Genomic DNA, 25,330 nt, shown 5'->3' with positions numbered 1-25,330 from the left:
AGGTGAGATGATTCCGAAGCGTGTGGAATCAAGGATTAGTGGCGTAAAAGGTACAAGGTCGCCTGAGAGGATCCGGCCACCTTCCTTCCTAAGAGGATTCGGGACTCCTATCACTTCAGGAGCTATGTCGATCCCCTCTCGAGAGAATTCGGGGCCTTCCTGAGAGGATTTATGACCCTCTGTTTCTAGAGATACTGGACATGTACCTCCTCCTTCCTAAGAGCACTTCCTATCTCTCCCCGAGGTCACTGGACCAACCAGGAAGCTGCTACCTTACGAAAAAGAGACAACAGAACCGTCATTGATTCAACGAATCGTCCCCGATGATGTCCTGTCGAAGGCGATGACCGAAAAATGAAGCACCACGCGGATGGCAGTCGTCTCTCACTTGGGAAGGATAAAGAAACGACATCGTAAAACCTAGACAGCTGGGAGGATGAAAGAGCTTAGCCATCACAGGGAAACATCTCAGCTTTCAGCTGCTGATTGAGCAATCTGAGATTTTGTGCTTCATAAGCTTGAAGTCATGAACTTGTGTGATATAGAATTTACAAATCACAACACCACAAAGGCAAGGTCAAACATACTTTCAATAAGAGGCAATTAAGTGCCTGAGGGACAACTAGCCTATAATACGCATGATTTAAATGAGAAAATTTGGGTATTTTTAAAACTGGATGGGCGATGATCAGTCTGCTTGGTTCTATCACTTCTTGTCTTTGTTTGTTGTTTAGGGGCAGTGTCCATTAGAGGATATACTTCTGTGATTTCTAGAACATACATACATTTCACACACACACATAATATATATATATATATATATATATATATATATATATATATATATATATATATATATATGTATGTATGTATATATATATATATATATATAATATATATATATATATATATATAAACCCAACCGTGAAAGAGGTAGATTAATCAATAATCCTCAAAAGAGCACAATGAATTACAAGACTGTGCTCAAGTAGGATTTTTACCACCTCAGAATCGTCCACGAAGAGCGCGTATGATCTATTTCGCAATGAACGTTATGCAGTCATATAGTATGTTTTTGGATTCAGAACAATACTCATAAAAAAGAAAAAAACAGAGACATCTATTCAGCACACTCACTAGTTATATTTCTCGATGCTGCCGCTTTCTGCCAGTTTTGTTTACTTTTGACGCTCAAGGTGGGCACGTCATATTCTGGGCGCAACCTCGTCCGCATTTGTTTTCATTACAACTTAATTATTCTATACTGAAATAAACGAACATAATTCAGTTGGTAATCAAACAAAGTAATTCGTGTGCAACGAAAGAAAGAATGATAAACCGAAGACAAGTTATCTTTAACCTCGACAATAAAAGCGAAGCTGTACGATAGTTTTGGACTTGCAAAGACAGCTGAGCTTTTTATGTGCGCCAGTCATAACATGGACGTTGAATTGTGAACAAGCCGTTCTTGTAGCCGCATCGGTCACCATGGCCCACTCAACCATGAATGGTCATCACAACCCTGGTAAAATTGTCTACAAATTGGTGCTCACCGGTGGTAAGTAACAATTCGCATTCGAAGTCATTTGTATTGTCTCCGTACTCTGCCAGCTATCATAATACAGAATGTTTTGTCCTTCCCGACGAGGAGTGAGCGCACCTCTCCGCAGGTACCTAATGACGAAATCCTGTCATTAGCAGACTGAGTTTATTTACTGCGAATCCTGAGTAACAAGGAAACATTTAGTGTTATGTTGGAACGGTCGCATTATCGGTGAGAATGGGTTAAGGTGCATAGACTACGAATGCCGTCGGGAGAAACAAAGCGGCAAAACAGCGCCACGTTAGATGGTGCTACCTTTTCCGTGGAGATTTTTCACTCGCGCCTGTTAAAAAGAATTACTGCGCCGGTTGTTGTCAAAGGCAACAGTTCTGTTTATTTTGATGTGCAGAATTACTACGAGGTGCACAACCATTATATTATGCTGAATTGGTTGGTAGTGTGGGTCGTTTTGCTGCGGATAAGGGGAAATTTGAATCGGTTTCGATATGCTTTAGTTTTACTTTTTATGGAAATTTTTATTAGTAGACCACGCTTTTGCCCATGCAGTAATGATAAGGAATTTTAACTAATTTTCGTATCTCATGTTTATTATCATAATTATGATTACAGGAACTTAATCAACTCATAAGCATGATTGAGACTCACTTCCTTTTCAGTCAGTCGAAACTATATAGTATACACATTTGTGGTATAATATATATATATATATATATATATATATATATATATATATATATATATATATATATATAATCACGCTCATCAAACCAAGGTCTTTAAATTGAAAGACAAGACCGTGCCAACCGAGCAACACTAAGCCATGTGTTTCCGTTGAAAGACTGGTTCGATCTTGCTGTGAGTCAAATTTTATTTCTGTTCCACACGTGATTTTGTTGATTATTGCTTATATAAATAATATATATATATATATATATATATATATATATATATATATATATAATATATGATTCTAGGCATAACTCCGTGCGAGCTGCAGTGAATGTTCCCTCGAATATGACAGTCACTAGGGATAGGGACATGTATTTCGCCGTGATTAGTACTAGCCCCTGGGAGTTAGTTACAGTCGACCCCCTAAAAATAACGGTAAATTCTTAATAAACAACCCAAATACTATAGGGAACTAATTTCCAAAGAAGTACCGGGAGGGAGCTCTTACCTACATCTACCTCATATGTATGTAAAAATAATTTTTTTGACACTGGAATTCTTTGTTTATAAATAGGTATTATGCAACAAATTTATTTTAATATCCAGTTGATTAGGTTATTCCAATTGAATAACTTGCACCCCATTGAAACCTGAAGAGTCCATTAATGTCTTAGTGGTCATAGTCCCGGTCGGCAGTTCGAATCCCCTTGTTGACTTGGGTACAAGGAGTTTCCGGGGTATTGTGAACTGGATAGTAAGCGAAGTTTATGAATGCCTTTTACTGTAATACAATAGTATAATATGAAGATAAAAGGCCCATAAAACACTAATTGTATATAGAGACTTACTGCCACACCTACATATGCTTTGTATGTATATATATATATATATATATATATAGATATATATATATATATATATATATATATATATATGTACTCTTGTAAGACATCCAATGTCCATATTTTACCAGTGATCAGGAGCACAGAAGGAAGTGCTCGAAATACATTGTTGCAACGTTCAAATAGTGTTTTATGGTTCTTATATCTTTATACATATAAATATTATATAAGCTTGATACAAATAACACGGTAGTTATTTGTTTATGCAAATGTAATGGAAGCGAAATTCGCAAAGAATAAAGTACCAAAGGAAAGAGAAACGCGTGGAAAGGTTTGAATTTCTTGAAATGCTACACTTACTCAGTCCTTGATGTAAGTACTCTGGCGGAATGCCCTAATAATCTCTCTCTCTCTCTCTCTCTCTCTCTCTCTCTCTCTCTCTCTCTCTCTCTCTCTCTCTCTATGTGTTTGTGTGTCTGTGTGCCAGGAAAACTGACCACGGAAGTCACAGGTTTTTTTTTTTTTAATAAATCTGATGTTCCTTCTTGGCAGAGTGAGTCATCAGATGGGAGTTTATTTTCAGAGCATGTCCGTCTATTATTACGTGTGCAGTGGCCGCCTAATTCGTAGCTATGCATAGGGTAATGGGATATCTCTCTCTCTCTCTCTCAGTTTGGTTTTTCAAACATTTATTTTGATCACATTTTTTTCTGTTTATGTGACCCCACAGACTGGAAGGGTGAGTAAAAAAAACTTTTTGACCATAGTATAATGCAGTAATCCTAGAACCGATTTTGAACATTGCAGTAAGTTTTAGCTTTTATTCTTCGCATTTTGAGTGAGAAAGAGAGAGCAGCTGGACACGTGCAGTGCAGTGAACACTCGCATGGTGATCCGCAGTTTGTGTTTGTGTTCTCGCCAGTGTGGCTCATAGCCAACGTTTTAATCCACCAAAGCTGTTGGCCAACTGTGAGGTTTCCTTAGTTGTTGGTAGCCTTTTCAACCATTTTGGTTTTATGGTGGCGGCTCTGGCTTTCCAATTGAGATTTTTAAGAATTGTTGAAAACTGATGACCCGGGGGTGAGAAATAAAGTGAAAGGCGATACTGTAGAGGATGATCGTACGCCTATAATTGCTTTTTAAGTATTATCTTGTTACAAGACAAGGCTGCAGAAGTCCATGTGAACATGCTGATGTCACTGGCGCACGTTTCTTCAATACTGTCTTATAATTAGGCTACGTCTATGGTTTTGATTCAACATTGATATTTTGTCAGTACAACATCCTTATCGTGCTCTCTTCCGCGTATTAGTGTAGCCGTTAAAGCCCGGAAGGTTTAACGACTGTCCTTTGCTTTGATGACATTTGAGTTCCGATTTTTTTGTGTATAGACTGATCATCTTCAAGGACAGCTACTTACGAGTCGGCATTTCGTCTATTGCTTCATGATGACTAGACTCGCGTGATTGGTAGCCAAAGCAGTTTTAATTGTAATTAACGTTTAAATGGGCGAGGGCGAGTTATATAGTATCTCGCTGCTGCGTGTACGCCAATAGTTAGCTTATCACTGTGCAGTCCAAATATAACGTTTATGTAATGACCACGTGGTGCTGAACAAGGTCTAGTGAAGTTTCTCCGAAGTCTGGGATTTAGGTCGAGGTATTTAGCTATAAATTAATATGCCCGCTTTCCTTTGATCTGCGCGCGTGCTCTAGTTTTATTTGTTTATTTATTTATTTATTATTTTTTTGTCTTGTGTGTGTGGAGATAATTTCACTTTTAAGAAACATATTCCTGATTTTCTAATTACCGCGGTTGTACAGTTTTGCTTTCGTACCGTTCTGAGAAAAGAGATTATGTACTCAAGTGCGAACACGCCCTCTCTCTCTCTCTCTCTCTCTCTCTCTCTCTCTCTCTCTCTCTCTCTCTCTCTCAACACAAAGTTGATCCCGTATTGTTGGGATATTCGAGGCTTCTTGCATAAAAACAATGTATATCTTGGATATTATTATTATTATTATTTCTTTTTTTACCAAAATAATTTTATCTCCTTTGTACAAGTTTTCATTTGGAAAACTTGAAAGCCATTTATGGCCTCATGTTTAATAAACTTCCCTTTTAGCGCCGAATGACCTCATAGGTCCCATCGCTTTTTGGCCAAAATGTTGTATCCCTTTCCATTCCGTTCTATTTTGGGCGTATTGTACATCCCTTGCGCGCGCTCGCGCGTTTGTGTGTGTGTTTGGAATTGAATATTCGGTGATTGTTACTGCGTTCACTACACAGTATGGTGTATTGCGAGCATAACAAGTCATCATGGCAGGTTTTTCACTACAGTAGGTAGATGGGGGGGGGGGGGGGTACTTTGAGGTGGAGAGCCAATGTGAAGTTTTCCCAGTTTACAATAGACGGTAAAAAAGGAGCATTTCCGATGAACATTGGATATTCTGAGCACAACATTACTGTATTTCAACTGGTGGCTGGTTTCTGTAAGGTACAGTGGGATCGCGTTTAGTTTTTGTTTCGGCTGGTAACCCATGGATCATGAAGTTGGGACATTTAGTTTGGTCGAGTCAATTCCGAAACTGTCATCACACTTCTTAGGGTCAGTGACGAATACTTAACGCTAGCCGAAAAATATTACCATTTAATACTTCATTCCAAGTCTGCAGTATTTTTATATATATACTAATTTGACTTTTCTCGCAGACGTTTTGTCCTTAAGATACGCTTTGAAGTTAACTTTTCCTTCATAGTTTAGTTTTATTTGGTAATATGAGGCTTTTAGATTAATGTTTTTTATTCTAAATTATATATTATATATATATATATACACGTATATATAATATTATTCTCCCAACAATTCCCCCGTCATTAAAAAGTTACCGTGGCCAAAATGTACTCAAGAAGTTGAAGTAATGGAAAACTGGATGGTGAAGGGTAGGAACTGTCACAAGAAGCATTGTTTCCTGAGCGCGTAATTCATGGGACTCCTTCGCTTTGTTTGTGCATTTAATGTGATGGTTAGTGCGTTGGGCTCTCTCTCTCTCTCTCTCTCTCTTCTCTCTCTCTCTCTCTCTCTCTCTCTCTAACCATTTTCTCTGGCATGTGTGTGGTAAGTTTCGTGGTTCTCCATCATTATATCAGAATTGAGATGTAGAGACTTGATACCGACATTTATTGAAATAAATCGAAACTCCTGCAATATATATTTCGTTTTCGTTTACAGGAAAGTAACGAAAAGTCGTTTCGTTCTTCTTCAGCAGTGGGTCTATGTTGCTGTATTATATTAGTATCGATGGTCAAGGTCGCATGCCTTCACCAACCTTGAGGCACAGGAAGGTGCGTTATTTGCTGACCGTTACGGTCGTATTAGATCCTAAATCGTTTCGTAACTGCTCACTACTTTTAGACATCGCCTCTACTCTGGCTTTATCTATACGCGACACGTACTCCGATGTGCTACCACTCAAGATCTAGTACTACGCATGGAGGAAGCTCCTTGCGTAGTGTTTAATAATAAATATCGTTTATTAATATAATTTGTCGCTCACACTATAGAAATGGATGCATTTAATACTTTGAACCCCGTCGCGTAAATAACAAGAAAAGTAGCACCTCAATATTTTAGCCCACTGTGGATCATGTCAAGATTAGGTTTGTTAGTTATGAAAAATACAAATTGATTAAAAATTTGTCATTTTTCAAGGCAATATTATACCACTTTGATTTATATATAATATATATATATATATATATATATATATATATATATATATGCATGCATTTATACTTGTATGTACGTAGATATAATATATATAAATCGAAGTGGTATAATATTGTCTTGAAAAATAGTGGGTTCGCTAATCTTGACATGATCCGACTATATAATATATTTTTTTCCGGTGATCCTGCAAGAAACTGAGCTGACAGAAGGTTACCTACTGTATTTTTACAGCAGGTAACCTTCTGCCAACCTTATCCCTCCCACGAGAATATTGAAGACTTAAATATTTCAAACGCCCGATTCTAGGACTGTGCGAAGTTTCTCTAAATGTCGATTGGTTTGAGATTATGATTTTTTAAAGACTAGGGTAGATTTCTTAAATGCGAAATTACGGCCTACAAAGAAAGTTGCGGTAGACATTCGTAAGATGTGCCATCTTACCAACTTTTGTCTGGACTTGCGACAAGGTGAACACCAACTTTTATGTGGCGTGGCGATCGCCATCATCTTTATTTTAGTAGGAGACCCGTCTCTCAAGGTACGAATCAGATGGCAACACTGTTCACGCACACGAACCGGTTTCTTCTGGTTTCTCTCCCAACAGCACACGGCTGGTTTGCTGTGAACGTTTTGCCAGGTCCTATTTTTCCCCTCCCTGTCGTATTTCTCAGTCCAGGAAGACACTCGTTGCATCTGGCAAATAGTAGCAAGACTTAAATTCTCTTTCCTCTCATTCGGGTTTGCTTTGTACCTTGGTCTGTCAATAAGTCGATGAACTTCAAGTACCCGTTTACATTGACCGAGAGTGGCTGATATACCATGGAAAAGTCATTCATAAGGTGTGCATAAACAAACCATACACACACGCACGCACACACACGTGTATATATATAATATATATATATATATATATATATATATATATATATATATATATAATTTTTTTACAGGGTATACAAACCGTCGGTCCTTTACAATAGGAACTACATGAGGCGAAGCCTGGACGAAGTAATTCCTATTGTAAATGAACGACGGTTTGTATAGTTAGGAAAAATACAATTTACTTTCAAAAGTTGTGATTATATATATATATATATATAAACTTGAATTTGTGTAGCTGTGATATGCATATAATGACATATATAGTCCTAGTAACACCCGTCTCTCTTTCTACTTCTACCGAAGTGAATTATAAACCTGGTAGGAGGCGATTGTAATGGATAAGAACATGCGTTTCATAACCTCCGTAAATAAAAAGAAAATACCTGCTGAGAACCAACTCTTAATATTTTTCGGAGCCAACGGCGTTAAGGGGAGTGGGATGGTTTTGTTATGTATGTGTGTATATATATATATATATATATATATATATATATATATATATATATACATATACACATACACACACACGTATATTACTTCTCATTGTAATTTCAATATTAGTCGTGGCCTGTTTCATTTAGACCCTTGTATTCGTAACATGTTTAAGAATGACCTCAAAGATATAATTACAGACTTAAATAAAAATTAGTTGCCTTAGAGATATCTTCGTTTATGTATGTTTATATATGCATTGTGAATATGTTTTTGTTTACCAAAGTTTTGCGTAGCTGTCACCTATAATAATCCTTTAATTGTCTTGTCCTTGTGTCTGAGCAGATTGTCTTAAATTTTTAATTGTACCCATGTTTTTGCTTGTTTGGGAAGGTTACTCATCTTCCAGGTGTGTCGGATTGACCTTTCTTGTATTGTCATTTCCTCATGTAAGTCAGTTCATCTGCTAAGTAAAGGACGTTTGAACGTCGAAAGATCTCGTGGATACTCCGTTGTTTATATTCCCTCGTGGCTTATACCTTTATTTATGGATTTATCACGTTCCTAACTTTCGTGATTCAGTTATACACACACACACACACACACACACACACACACACACACACACATATATATATATATATATATATATATATATATATATATATGTGTGTGTGTGTATGTATGTATGTATGTATGTATGTATGTATTGGGTGATGATAAGTTGGATTTTACTTTTCGTAGAAATGGACTAGTGTACGTTACCTGGTCTATTATCATCTGTTATCCAATATATATATACACTATATATCATATATTATATATCTATAATATATATATGTATAAACACCTCTGCCCATCAATAATAGGTTCGCTTCGTGAACGCGGATATATTTGTTTTTCGTTTGACTTCAAAAGATGGTTTCCTTTGACGTGGTTGGATAATCATTCTCTCTCTCTCTCTCTCTCTCTCTCTCTCTCTCTCTCTCTCTCTCTCTCTCTCTCTCAATACACCGGAAACTGGGTCACACCGATCGGGCGAGCACGCTAAGGTTGCATTCGGTGATGAAGGTTGCATTCTCTCTGCCTCCGTCCAACCGTCATCTTTATCGAGCCCTGGTGCGGTTGCATTCAGTTTGCCGTGACCAAATCGCTCATCTTTATGGAATGCAAATAGCGCTTGCGAAACTGTTTTCTTAATTTTCTTTTGAGCTCTATCCCGTCCGTCGTATTCGTATAGAGTGGTTGATGGTAGCGTTTTGAAGTTGATTAGTTAAAGATGAGATGGTTTATAGCAGTGGCATGGTTTGCAATGTGATACTTGTGATTACGACTGATATTTGAGAAGGTCTCGGACGTGACGACCAATAATTCGACAGAAACGGAAAGTGGGTAGCGGGGAAAAATCAGATGAAGTATGGGAAAAATTTGGAATGAGAACTGGCAGAGAAGGCACAAATGTTTTCGGGTCAGAGAATATTTTTTGTTTCAAGTAAATAAACTTATCATGTGGACAAATAAATTATATATATATATATATATATATATATATATATATATATATATATATATTAAAGCGATTAGATGATATGAGATGACTAACGAAGAGAACAGGACACCAGAAGAAGAAGAAGAAAACTTTCGCACAACTGTCGAACCTGAGCTCAGGAGAGGAAGAAGAAGAAGAAAAGGACATTACTGCATTATACGATGCCATATCAGCTTTAAGCAACGTCGTACGACGACGACTCTTTAATACAAACAGCGAGCAGACTGACAACGTCAGGAATGAAATCACCGTTGGGCGCGAAAATTTTCAGTCGAACTTCGACTGCGTTCTAAGAAATCGCCTGTATCATCATTGGACGCATTTCCCCGAGGGACTGACTGACTGAGGCAGTTTTAAAGCTGGGTGCATCAGACGCCGTTCTTCCTTTTATCGCCCCCCCCCCCCCCCTCTTCCGGAAGGTCACCTTTCCTTGCGTTTCACGTTTTTGAAGAAGTTACGTTCCGTATATGTTACGTGCAGTTGATACTTGCGGTTGCCTTAACTTGTTACTGCTAAAGTTAGAGTTGATCTGCAAGCTCATTAAAATTTATGCCATGCTAATGTTCGACATAATTCTGTTTGCCTGAATATCACTCACATCCATGTGTCAGATGGTAAGGGTTTACCGATCCCACAGAGCTAGTTGTGGGAGAATTTGATGTCTGTATAATGAACACATGATTTGTGAATTATGTTCGTAAATGGGTCATGTCATTAGGTAAGTCCAGCGGGTTGTTGGCAATTGTCAGAATTCCCATCATCATGGGAGGTCGATGCAAACTATGTCGGCCTAGACCTCAAGACCTCACTCAAAGAGAGTTCAGGTTTCCTGATGTTGGAACCAAAGCTTACCTTGTTTATCGTCTTTCGTTCCGTATAATTTAATTTAAAACCTTTGTTTATCGCTTTTTAGTATCTTGCGGAGAGAAACGTAGATAAAAGGACAAATTCAAGAGTTAGTCAAAACAAGGTCTAGACCTTGTGTAAAAACTGCGATCGATCTAGGTATTGCGCACGTCCGACTATGTTAACGAGGTAATTAAGTCATCGGGCAGAACAGCTTATGGATTGAAAACCTTAAATTGTAATTCCTGCCAGTGCCTGCGGTGCTGCGTTCTGAATTTCACTCTGAGACCGTTTCTGGTACTCATTTTTATCCACTGGCTCATACATACATTATGCCATTTATATGGGCTTATATAAGCGAATACCACAAGAAAATGATAGGCAGAAATCCAAGCGCTGTCGTCTACATATTTAATGAAGTCACGTGCACCTACTGTGGTTTTTTTAAAAGCATATGCTTTATATATATATATATATATATATATTATATATATATTATATATATATATATATCTATCTTATATATCTATATATCTATCCTATCATATCTATATATATATATATATATATATATATATATATATATATATAATATATAAACGGCACCAATATGCATTGCCTTGAAAATGACTTTAACCTAAATTAAAATAAAAAGTACTGAGGCTAGAGGGCTGCAATTTGCTGTTTGATGATTGGAGGGTGGATGATCAATATACCAATTTGCAGCCCTCTAGCCTCAGTAGTTTTTAAGATCTGAGGGCGGAGAGAAAAAAAGTGCGGACGGAGAGACAAAGCCAGCACAAGTATTCTTTTCCGAAAACTAAAAACAAACCTTCCTTTTTTGGAAGTGTCAGAAAAGAATATCGCCACCGTGAGTGAGCTGTCGCTCCGTCAGGGTTTAAATTATGTAAGTACCTTTGCTCATACTGCGTCACGAATCGTACCTTTAATCCGGTTCGCTCAAAGGTAAAGATAAAAGTTTTTGGTCACGACTGAAGTTCCGCATAGCCTGTGCAGTCACTCTAGTGTTAGTAAGAGTATCTATCGGTTTATCGCATGGTCGTCTTCAGGTAATTTTGCGAATGACACCACCGGTATCAATTTTTATCAGTTCTTGGCCCGTTAGTTTAAAGCTGCTAAGTTTTCACATTATTTGGTCATTAGATAACTATCCTAATATGTTTCAGTAACCGCAGTAAATGGGGTTTATTATTTAGTGTTTTTTTCACAACTTGAATATCCAAACAGCTTATAAAAGTTTGTTTGAATTGTGTAGCAAAGTCAACGAGAGAGAGAGAGAGAGAGAGAGAGAGAGAGAGAGAGAGAGAGAGAGAGGGAGCAGTTTTCCCACCCTGTTGCGTAAAAGGTTAGGAACGCCTTGAGAGGAGGACCCGTATGAATGTGCGCCAAGCAGTGTTGTACACACTCAGTAGAGCATAACAGCAAAGTAGTTGTTCAGGTGATGTTTACCCTGGCATCTTTTATTTTCCATTTTATCACTACTTTTTCCCTTCATTCTTACCACGTTTTCTCTGACTTCTCTGGCCCTATTCATTTCCTAGTTATGCCAGGTGATTGCCGGAGTCCATGTTTAAATCTGAATAACCACTTTTAATCCTATAGGTCACTCATGAAATTTGATGGAAAAATAAGACCAGTTTTTTTTTTGAAGAGTCGACTTATGTTAGGGTTCAGTGCTATTTCTTGAGTTAAATTGAAATATACAGAAATTTAGAATAATATGTGAAGGTTATTATGCAAACATTTATACGGAACAAGCCGAAGATGCAGTTTCGTAAAAGAAAATATTTTACGTTAAAAAAAAGCAAGTAGGACTGAACTAGTTTCATTAACCATCAAGAACATGATCACGAGAACAGTAGAACATCATAACGTGAACAACAACAGGAACAGCGGCAGCAAGAGCGGGTGAGAGTAGTTCTTACTTGTTATTTGAAGAACCACAGGGTCATGCGTCGTAAAGGGGCGGGGGGGGATTAGCACCGTCACTGCACCTCGCGTAGTGCGATGTAGATATTACTTGAAGTTCTGTGGTCTTTGCAGTGTCCCTTCGGTCCGTAGCTGCAGCTCCTATCGTTCCATTTATTCTACCTCCGTTCATTTTTTCTCTTTTTTTTCCATCTTAGCGTCTACCATTTCCTAGTAGTTGTTTCATGGTGCAACTGCGATTTGATGTTTTCCTCCTATTACACCCTTCAATCCGTTCTACTCCCAATTTCCCGTTCAACTAGATTTACCCAGATTTATATTCCACCCCACTGCAATGAGGTCGTGTGGGACGTATAACTAAGCTTTGAAATATTCATAGTTCGGTCGATATCATAAAAGGTGAGCCAGTGATACAGATTCTTGTCAGCAAGTGGGAAGAGCTTCGTTACAAATGTTTACGTTTTGGTGCTAGGTCTTTCATGAGAGTGAATGCAACGTATTTTTCATTTTTTTTTTTTTTATCGAGCGACGTTGCTAAATGTAAAATGTTTTCAGATGTATTGCCCAGAAACACTTGAGTATTTTTTTCCAGTTTTAAGTATGGTGCTGTTAAAAGTTGTTGGAAATCTCTATAGACATTGTGGTATAGTAGACTTATTAGTTTGTCTAACAATACCGACCGCACTCTGATAGTTCAATAGATTTTTGAGATCGTACAACAAATAAAAACACCTTTTAGAATGTTTTTTAATAAAACTTTTAAAATGCTGTACTGTGATAGCTACATAAGTACCTTATTTTTAGATGTCACAGGAATTACGATGCGTTATGAAAAACTTTTTAATATGTAGCCTACAATAACTTGACAGGTAGAATTTTTGAAAGGTGGTATTAAATGCGGTAATTTTAAGGAAGAGCCCCGCACGGAGGTATAGTTTATTAATGAAAGTGTTTGACAGAACAGTATAGAAATGATATATATAATACATTACAGGTGATATAATTTACCGTATTTTGTTTATATTTTTACTTTTAACCCGGAGGGCGTAGTACTAAATACGACGTCCCCCCTGAACTTCCCGACAAATTCAGTACGATAAGGGGTGAGCGTTCAAACATGAACAAAGTACGAAAAATTTTCACATTATCTCTCCTTATCTGCATCATATACACCCTTTTCTATATTGTACAGCTCAGCCGATTGGACTTAGTTGGAAATGGCTGCTTAAACAAATAATAATAATAATAAAGAATATATGCAGAGACTCAAGGCGATACTCAAGTCAAAACTCAACGCCGGAAATATGATTAAAGCCATAAACACATGGGCAGTGCCAGTAATCAGATACAGTGCAGGAATAGTCGAATGGACGAAGGCAGAACTCTGCAGCATAGATCAGAAAACCAGGAAACATATGACAATACACAAAGCACTACATCCAAGAGCAAATACGGACAGACTATACATAACACAAAAGGAAGGAAGGAGAGGACTTCTAAGTATAGAGGACTGCGTCAACATCTAGAACAGAGCACTGGGGCAATATCTGAAAACCAGTGAAGACGAGTGGCTAAAGAGTGCATGGGAACAAGGACTAATAAAAGTAGACGAAGACCCAGAAATATACAGAGACAGGAGAATGATAAACAGAACAGAGGACTGGCACAACAAACCAATGCACGGACAATACATGAGACAGACTAAAGAACTAGCCAGCGATGACACATGGCAATGGCTACAGAGGGGAGAGGTAAAGAAGGAAACTGAAGGAATGATAACAGCGGCACAAGATCAGGCCCTAAGAACCAGATATGTTCAAAGAACGATAGACGGAAATAACATCTTTCCCATATGTAGGAAGTGCAATACGAAAAATGAAACCATAAACCACATAGCAAGCGAATGCCCGGCACTTGCACAGAACCAGTACAAAAAGAGGCATGATTCAGAAAAAATGGCAAAAGCCCTGCACTGGAGCCGTGTGCAAGAAACAATCAGCTACCTTGCAGTAATAAGTGGTACGAGCACCAACCTGAGGGAGTGATAGAAAACGATCAGGCAAAGATCCTCTGGGACTTATGGTATCAAAGAACAGATCGGGTGATACGTTGCAAATAGACCATAACGTAGACGTTGATTGACAAAGTCAAGAAGAAAGTAGCACTCATTGATGTCGCAATACCATGGGACACCAGAGTTGAAGAGAGAGGGAAAAAATGGATAAGTATCAAGATCTGAAAATAGAAATTAGAAGGATATGGGATATGCCAGTGGAAATTGTACCCATAATCATAGGAGCACTAGGCACGATCCCAAGATCCCCGAAAAGGAATCTAGAAAAACTAGAGGCTGAAGTAGCTCCAGGACTCATGCAGAAGAGTGTGATCCTAGAAACGCCGCACATAGTAAGAAAAGTGATGGACTCCTAAGGAGGCAGGATGCAACCCGGAACCCCACACTGTAAATATCACCCAGTCGAATTGGAGGACTGTGATAGAGCAAAAAAATAAATAATAATAATAATAATAATAATAATCGTAATATATTGTACAGCTGGAAAATGTTAATAAACAACATCTCCGTGCTGAGCTCTCCATAGAGTTACCTTCCATGTCTTTCAGTAAGTGAACCCTACTATGAGATTCAGGGCCTCTGTAACACGGTTTTTTCGCAATAACTTTTTATCTATGCATTTCATAAATATAACGCTTATTCAGAATACATATTATATCTACACATAAATTTTGACTGTATTCTGCATTACGTAGGTTGAATCAATTTGGTACTTATAATGTAAAAGTGACTTACTCTGAGAAAAGGTTTCGAAAGCACTCGTTACGTAACTTATGACAGCATTTCTTCCCTCTTTCTCGATGGATGATTGGCTATACGTAACGAAGGCTAAACCTCTGGCAACAATGACATACAAATTTAAATACAAGCAAAGCAGGAATCTGGAACCTCTCCACTGATAATTGTCATAATGAACAAACCAACAAAATATGTTAATAAATACAAAAACACTTCGATTATTAGTCTCCCAAAATAGGTTTCCTAAGAAATTATAGTCTACTTTATAAGTCACAATCAGATTGACAAGATGTAGGGAATAGTTGGTAATTTTCAAAAACATAGTAGACAAGCTTGATTTGATAACTGCTATATCCAATGTCAAGCAATTTTTATTTATTGGCTATCTACCTATATACTGAAAAAAATAGCCGGTACCGTATATTGGCTTTAAACCTTCACCAATAATTATCGTCAGAATGATGACTTCATGAGGCTCCACCCACTTTCGCCTCGTTATAATTCAGGATAACAATGAAGGCTACCATGGGCATTAGTGGATTAGAAAATTTAACTTCTGGCTATAAAAACTAATTTCTCGAGTAGTTGTTAGAAGTGCTAAATGATCCTCAAGGATCCCAGCAGTTGGCCTAAACGTTCAATTCATGTATATTACTGCTATACTGTTGCGGCACTACTGCTACAGTAGTATTATTACGCTAGCACTGATACCCCACCCACATCTATGTATCGTTCCGCCATTCATAAAGTCTTTGGGTTTCAGAGCCGATGGAGTTTCTGTCTGGTGGATGGGTGGGACAACATTTCGTAAAACGATGTTTACCCTGTTTACGTAATGAATGTTTTTCGACTCTTGGCTCGTAATCATTGGCCATGGCGTCGGCTAGATCATTATTTACTCTATAAAAATTAAAACTATCGGTTTTAGGTTATTGATAATGCTGACAAAATTTGTGTGTGGTTGTAAAATATACATATGTCAACTTTCAGCTACATCCGATGCTTTGGCAAGGAGCAAAGTCCAAAGAACCGTGTTACAGAGACCCTGAATCTCATAGTAGTGCATTGGTTGAAATGTTTTCCTCAGAAAAAGGAACGAGACATACGCTTGCCATTCTGAATCATCATGTTAAGCTCTTGTTGTTTTGGTGTTATTTTTTATAGTTATTGTTGTTTTTTGTTGTATGTCACAGTCCAGTCCCATTACGAGCTCAACTCTGGACTAATAGTTTTAATATTTAGTCTATATAATATGTGGGTAACCACGACTGTATTTGACTGACGAGAAATAATGATTTATGATAGACAGCCTGCCTTACCGGTTATGGGTGAACCAAGATGCTTGCTTTTTTCACAAATGCGACTGATTTAAAAAAGAAAGAAAGGAAAAAAATAAGAGCACGTGTCAGAGAAGTCTCTAGCCTTGGGCCACGGTCTTGACCGTGCTTTTGGACATACCCCAATTGCTTGGGCAGTCTCTCTCTCTCTCTCTCTCTCTCTCTCTCTCTCTCTCTCTCTCTCTCTCTCTCTCTCTCTCTCTCTCTCTCTCTCTGTCAATGAGGGCTGTATTGGTAAACCTTGATGTATTTCGGGAGGAAATAAAAAAAATACGTTCAACTTGGTAACTTGTGAGAGCAACACGTATATGGATGGCTATTTGCTTTATTGTTATTAGGCCCACTGCTGACAGGAAAGATCGTCAGCCTAGATGTAGCGAATCCACATTAGATTATGACCCCTAGGGTTTTAACCTGGTATGTATCCACCTTTGCGCGTGTTTAGTACAAGCCCGTTGGGGATTACCGCAAAAATATAAACAAAAGACTGTAAATATCATAAAGATAATGACCCCAAGAATTACTGTGAACTTTTTTTGTGATTTTATTACCGGCCACCATAATGTGACTTTTTTTTTTCCTAGCCAAAATTGATTTTTATTTTTCCTGTGACTTGATTAACGGCCACCGACGTATCAGACCCATTTCACTGATGTATACTCACTCATATAAGTTCATGGATGTCTCCGGTCATAAAGGTGAATTCCATCCAACCCCTTTCTGGACAACGGGTCTGTATAGTGACGTAAGAGGGGCAGAGTTAGGTAGTGGAACACTTGGTCAGTTTCACACTCCCAGACACCTGTACCTGTCATCCAGAAAGGGGTGAAATGGAAATCTCTCAAACACCCGGACATCCATGAACTTAAATGAGTGACTGTACTTCTATGAATTTGTATAACGAAAACTAAAGGAACAGACGGAAAAGGGCAATGCAAAATTTCCTATACTGACAATTGTCAGACAGTTCGTGCCTGTTACACCTCCACACTCCACAGTTTTCTTCTTTCATCAACAAGAGCTTTAGGCAGATATTTGGCGTTAGCCTGAGTTCTCCCTTGTCACACACTTGAGAATTTGTGCTTGGAGTTGGCAGAAAAGGAAATTGTTAATACAGCTATTTAAAGCCACTAATCTGGTTGAGATACGTAGACAATGTGTTCATTATTTGGAAAGGAAGTTCTAGCATTTGCGACAGTTTCCATGAGACATGTCAACAGTATTCCATCCTCCTTTCAGTTCCCTAGTCGCACTCAACTTTTAGGGTTTTACTTTGCGTCATTCCCGCTTCCTTATTCGATCTAGCTGTCATTCCTCCTTAGTGAAACTGTGAGGTATTCTCCCAGTTCCACCATTATTATCCTTGTTCTTCATCTCCTTTAGAGTCTTGAAATCTTTGATTAAAGATCTTGCTATTGAATCGCTCCAACTAGCTATTTACACTGACAGCCAACATAGACCGATGAATGCTTGTTACCGTTTAGGGTCAGACAAGCATTCAAAGGCTGTTTGGGTTCTGCCTATGAGAGTACGGAGAACAGGTTATTCTCTCTGCCTTGATTAAAAGGGGAGGGGGCGGGGGGGGGGGGGGGGGGGGGGGGGGGGGGGGAGTAGTTGTCTCCTCCATCTTTGCAACGGGACCCAATCGATATATCGCTCTGCAAAAATTAGAGGCGAGTCGATTGCCTGAGGTTGCTTGGAATCGGAGCGCCAGCGGAATGGTATTGCGCATATATATAATATATATATACACGTAGATCCACGTGACTTCATTAAATAAGCGAATGCCACAGGAAAATGATAGTCAGAAATCCAAGCGCTTTCGTCGTTATTAAGGCATCGTCAAGGAACGAATAAAATACAGTTGAAAAGAAATTTACCAGGAAAACAAAAGGATCAAGAATACCAGCTGGTTAATTGGTATTCTTGATCCTTTTGTTTTCTGGTAACTTTCTTTCCAACTGTATTTCATTCGTCTTCTTAATGAAGACGAAAGCGCTTGGATTTCTGCATGTTATTTTCCTCTGTGGTTGGGAGTATCCTTAAGAGATGGTTATACATTTCAAAGACAACGTTTGTCTAAGAGTGAGACGTTTGTCAGAAGCACAAAGTTCATTACCCGCCCATTTCTTCAGTGACTTTCGAAGCACCGCGTCTGCTGGGTTTCTCTCAAGTGTAAATGGTACTTAGGGCACTTCCTTTGAGAGCGGACAATTGAGTATGTTATATTTATCTTCAGAAAACATCTTAAGAAGGTTTATTTTAAAGGGCAGTCTTTCACCCGTGCAGAAAATTGAGTTCTTAGGACCATTAGGTAGTTGTATTGGCACTTGGATTCTTTGCCAAAGGTGGAATGAAAAACAAAATATTACAGAAATGAGTCCTCCTGCTTGGATGCGGTTTGAAGCTGTGGAGTAGGCTTCATTTTTAAGCTTCATTGCATGCTTTCATTATTCTATTGATTATATTACGCTGGGCAAATTATGCGAAGCAGCCATGACCAGCATGCAGAAATATGCTGTGGCAAATGTAAGTAAACTGATGCCATATTATTGACAGACTAATTCATGGATTGTAGTTATGAACGAGTGACCTATATTTGTCTAAATTAGACAGTGAACACTATTCTTTTTTTAATTAGCTAGTGAGTACTTTATTAACTTTATCCATTGTTTTCAAATATCCATTAACATTTTATTTTTTTAATTAGCCAGTGAACACTTTATTCTCTTTTATAAGAAAGTAACACTTTATTCTTGTTTTACATAGCCAGTGAACACTTTAATTTTTTGTTAAATAGCCAGTGAACAATTTATTCTTTTTCATTAACCAGTGCATACTTTATTCACTTTATCCTTTTTTTCGTTAGCCAGTGCGCACTATATTCTTCTTTTTTTATTAGTCAGTGAACACTTTACTCACTTTATCGTACGCAAAGTAAAAAAAGAAAAAAAAAACGCTAACAATAATGACACGATTGGCTGTTCCCGAGCAGAAATATCGCCAGTCATCGCATACAGTTACTTTTGTCCTAAACGTCTCAGGATACCGAAGACTAAAAACTCCCATGTCCTAATAGTACCCCTGAGGACCCGCCCTCGCATAACCAAGTCGATATAATGACATTGATCGGGTCTTTCGAGGGTTGGGGAGAGGGGGTGGGTGGGGGTGGGGGGCCTCGTAAGGTCGATATCTTTGCAGTAAGGGAAGGGGTGGGGCGGCCCTCTGATCCGGCCTGGACGGTCATGATGGAAGTCCCAATCGTTTATTGCTCCTCCTGCCGGCGGCGATGTTTCAGGCACCGACATTTGTTCCCGCTTGCAGTGTCGGTCGCTGTGCGTCGTCTCGTTTGTTCGTCTGGTTTTTAGTGACGCTTCTTCGAGCGTCTGTTTGTTTCGGCGAGTTTTGCGTCAGGTCGGAAATGGGTTTGTTTTGTTTTGAGAGGAGTCGTTAGGTTGCCTGCCACGTTATAGTCGTATTAGATGTTTGGTGATGTAAGTTTACACATACACATTAGATATATATATATATATATATATAATATATATATATATATATATATCATTCGAGCTACAAATGTCCTTTAATATCTAATTCGCTCTACTCGGAATTGATATATTTTCATATATGTACCGAAGGGGAAGGGGAATTTTTAGTGGACGGGAACGAAATCAGGACGGCCTAGTGACGTATCGAGTCGGCCAACAGAGAGGGGACGAAATTATTATCAACTAAAAATTCTCCTTCGGTATATTTATGAAAATATATCAATTCTGAGGTAGAGCGAATTAGATATTAAAGGACATTTGTAGCTCGAATAATCTATATGAATCACGGTGATGTGATAATTATTCACACATATAATATCTATATATACATATATATATATATATATTATATATATATATATATATATATATATACATATAATTATCTATCTACACATATACATACACATATATATATCTATATATACATACATATATAGATATATATATATACATATATATATATATATATATATCCATATATATCTATATAGATCATATAGTATATATATATATACTATACACATATATACATATATATGATATATATATATAATATAGATATATATATCATATATATCTATAGTATATATAGATATATATAATATATACTATATATATACATATATATATATAACATATATATAGATACATATATATATATAATATATATATATATATATATATATATATATATATAGCATATATATATATATATATTATATATATAATATATATATATAATAATATATATATATATACTATATATATATATATATATATATATATATATACATATCATACTCATATATATATATATATACATATATATATATATTATATACATATACTATATATATATATATATATATACATATATATAACTATATACTATATCATATATATATAATATATATATTATTATATATATATATATATATATATATATATTTAGTGATAAAACTAGGACCATTAAGGATCTTGTAAAAATGAATAACCCCAGGGTGCTCTTGTAAAGTTGAATAACCCCATAATCAAACTTGTTAAGTTGATGAACCCGTTGTTTGAATCAAGCGAAAAAAGAGATGGAAACTGAAACAAAAGTAAAAATGCAGAACATTTATGTATAAATACATAAATGCAAGTAAAAAGTAAAAAAAAATAGAGATATAGATGAAGATCAGAGGATATAATCCATAACTAATTTAATTTGTATTGGTCAGCGATAACACCGCAAAAAGCATAAAACGTATTAGTACTATTTCTTTCACGCCACATATACTCTTGCAAATACGAGTTTAAGAATTCTCGTTTACAGCCACGGATGTTTTTAATATGTGCTTTTATTTTATTCCAGTAGCTCTCGATTGCTTGCGTGTGCACACCGGCAGTCTTATCAACAAAGTTGATAGAATGATTGACAGTATGATGTGACAGACCTAGTTCTTTCTCGGTATTAAAATAAGCCTTACACTGATCACTATGTACAATTGTTTGAGGGTAAACGACTTTCCTAATTATTGGCAATAGTGTAAGTGCGTTCCGAGACTCGACTATTTCCATGTATCCTAACGACGGTGTCGATGAGGTATCCACAATACCAAAAACCCATAGGGGTTTGCTTGGTGCCCCTCCTCTGGGAAATTTTGGTTTGTGCGAGAAGCAAGACTCTTCAATCTGTACCGTTACACCAGATCATCCACCTAGCTTGATTGGATTGTTTTCGAAGTATTGAGAACACACCTCACGACAGAAATTGTGGATATCAATCAGAGTCACTCTTGAAAGATTGCGAAAATGAACTGAGTGAGTTACACTTGTTTGCTCGCACCAAAAGAAAATAGCTTCCATCATCTTCTGCAACGAAAGTTTGGAACTCAAGAAAAATGAATCTTTACGAATACTTTCATATTGCTTATATTTCTCACAATCTTTAAACTGGCACTTACATGATTATTTATCTTGTAGTACAGAACGGTTAGTCCATTTCATATTCTTATCACAGTGCTTGCACTTCAACTCTCTTCTTAAAAGTCCATGCCGCTTCATCCAATTTATTACCGGAAGAGGATCTTCTGCCAATAAAGGTTTAACAATATTCTGATAAATAGCACGATCCATTTCGAGGGTGTTATACTTTTCTTTCTAATGAGGTCCTTCTTGCTTTGTTAATATGAAACAGAATTTGAAGAAAAAAAGGCAACGTTAATGACTACCCGACTAAAACAAGCAAAAACAACTGATAACCAGCTCTTAAGTATAAACAATCTTTATAAACAGTTTGTAAAGCGACCACAACGAATAAGTACTTTGAAGTCTAAATTACCCTATAACTACCTTGTAAAGATGAATAACCCCAGGGTCCTCTTGTAAAGTTGAATAACGCAATAATCAAACTTGTAAAGATGAATAACCCCAGCGGACCCTGGGGTTATTCATCTTTACAAGATCCGACCATTAAAACACTAGTGTAAAGCTAAGACTGTATTTCGGTGGGCTAACTTCCGCCCTTATCAAGCAGTGAATGACGGGAGCGGATCAAGACATATTAACATAACCAAGGTCAGCTTAGCGGTGACCCCAGGGATCACCTAATGGCAGATCTCCCGCTATATATTTCGCCAATGTAACTACTTCTGTCATTTACTACTTGACAAGGGTGGTGTCAGTCCACCGAATTATAGTCCTTATAGCTTTAAACTAAGAATGTTTTAATGGGCCTTTTGTACTTGAGAGTGTGTACTTATGTATATTACGTATATATGCCGATGTATATTGATTGGTTGATGTGAATTATTTAAGTTTTGTAGATGGCCTTTTCAGTGTTATCATCAGTTAACTGCGCCAGTCGATTTATTGAGAATGTCTTTTAGGAAGGAGCGCCGGTAGGGTGCGACTCATTCTTCATCGTAAAGACAGTTGATAGCCATGACAACGTTTCATTATCAGAATAAATTCATCGTTAGGATAAATTCTGTTACTTTTGATCATAATATTATGAGTGATATTTACAAAGGAATTTGTAGCTTGAAATGCAACAGATTTGAACTGTGCCGTTTAATAAAAAAAAAAAAAAAAAAAAGGCTAAGATGGAAAACTATACAAAAAAAAAAAAAAAAAAAAAAAGAAGCGAATACCTTAACCAATTGACCAAAGGGGCTGTTCTCCTCCTCCTCCTCCTCAGAGGAAATTTACATGGGGAGACTTGCAGTTGCGAAGGACATTTCGTTGTGCAAGCATTGCAAGAAAATTTCAGCGTACTAAAAAGATTTGTCGGTGCTTGTTTTATTTATACCGGCCTATTTTGTGCTTGGTTTATTTATTTCTGCGTATTCTTTGTCTTATGTGTGTGTATGTGTGTGCGCGTGTCGAGCATATGGGCAACGTACCCTAGTACAGGCTCAATAGATCCCTAATATGCATACGCTTACGGGCTTTCGTAATGATTCTGGGTGCACGTACGTTCGTACGGACATGTTTGCGTGTTCACTTCCTCCCTAAGGCTTCTAGCCAACCTTGGCCTAGCCTGCTTCTCTCTCTCTCTCTCTCTCTCTCTCCTCTCTGCATGAAACGTGTCGTTTCCAATTCTTGAAAGTATTGATCAATGGGCGTTAGTGCCACTTCTTTGTGCTGTGCCCCCTTTCGGTTTCCTTTGTCGCTTATGCCTCCTCGTCGGCGATTTGATTTCATCCTCCAATCTGGAAGCGCCTCAGTGGCGTGGTCGGTATGGTGTTGGCGGCGTGCCACCTCGTTGGCCGCTAGTTCGATTCTCGGCCATTCCATTGAGGTGGGAGAGATGTGTATTTCTGGTGGTAGAAGTTCACTCTCGACGTGGTTCGGAAGTCACGTCAAGCCGTTGGTCCCGTTGCTGAATAACCACTGGTTCCATGCAACGTCAAAACACCATACAAACAAAATCAAACAAACAAAATCCTCCAGTCTGGGAAAGGTGGGGAGACAGGAAAAGGAAGGAGGTGAAAGTTCGGGTGTTCCTGCCCTCGATGTTTTTGGACGAAATTTTCGACCCCGGTAGACTAGGCTGATCCTTCCTAAGCGGGAGAGGTAGAATGGAATACGATCGTCAACTGTTTGGTAGACTAGCTTTTCTTGGTTAGTGATGGCCATATATATTATATATATTATATATTATAATAATGATATATATATATATATTATATTATGGGCGGTGTGGTTTAGCTTCACAGTGCGTCTTGGATTTTGTTGGGATTCGATGGTTCGCGCCCGTAGCCGATAAATTCCCTATTGATATTTGATATTTAAAGGATATTTGTGCCTCAATGAATATTTTTTTTGTATCAACAACACACACACTATATATATATATATATATTTATATTAATAAATATATATTATATATAGTGTGTGTGTATACACAAATATATTCATTGAGCTACAAATATCCTTTAATATCAAATTTTTTTAGTCAATAGTGAATTTATCGCTCACGGGCGCGACCATCGAACCCAACAAAATCAAGACGCACTGTGAAGCTTTAAACCACACCGCCACCGCAAGAGGGTATTAATTCCAAGGTAGAGCGAATTAGATATTAAAGGACATTTTGTAGCTCGATATATGTATATGAATCACGGAAATGTGATTTGACATTATATATGTATATATATATATATATCCTAATATATATATATATTTATATATATAATTAATTATATACTATATTTATATATATCCTCAAATCCATGGTAGAAAGGCGGTGAAAAATGGGGACTTGGAACAAGTACATTCGTAGTGTATTCTACTTGAAAATGTAGAATAAACTTCGAGAGTACTTGTTCTAAGTCCCCAGTTTCTCATTCACCTTACTACCGTGAATTTAAGGAAATTCCGAAGCACGTGTTCCTTCGTGCTACATTGGATATATATATATATATATATATATTATATATTATATATATATATATATATAATTTGTATAAATGTATATGTGTAGCTGTACCTACCACATGGAAAATCAGACTCCAGGTGTTAAAACCTGACCCATATCATCCTCATAACTTATAGGAGACGTCTTTTGTAAATACGAAAAAAAAAAAAATCTTGGTAAAGACTAAAATCCGTGGCCTGTTCCGTTTTTTTCCCACTGTTTAATGTTTCCGGTGGAACTCTCGAGTACATTGCTTGTGACTAGTT

General features: G+C 37.4%; 1 protein-coding gene across 1 annotated transcript in view; it reads left to right on the top strand.

Moving 5' to 3' along the window:
* The first annotated feature begins 1,404 nt into the window (after positions 1-1,404).
* The window catches only part of LOC135221936 (TRPL translocation defect protein 14-like), a 188,955-nt gene continuing 165,029 nt past the window's right edge, over positions 1,405-25,330 (top strand). Inside the window, 1 exon segment of the mRNA XM_064259966.1 lies at positions 1,405-1,558. Coding sequence (XP_064116036.1) covers positions 1,489-1,558 — 70 coding nt within the window. The 5' untranslated portion in view covers positions 1,405-1,488.

Source organism: Macrobrachium nipponense, chromosome 3 (genome assembly GCF_015104395.2).
Source record: "Macrobrachium nipponense isolate FS-2020 chromosome 3, ASM1510439v2, whole genome shotgun sequence".
Classification (NCBI taxonomy): Eukaryota; Metazoa; Arthropoda; class Malacostraca; order Decapoda; family Palaemonidae; genus Macrobrachium; species Macrobrachium nipponense.
This window is presented reverse-complemented; position numbering and strand designations above follow the sequence as displayed.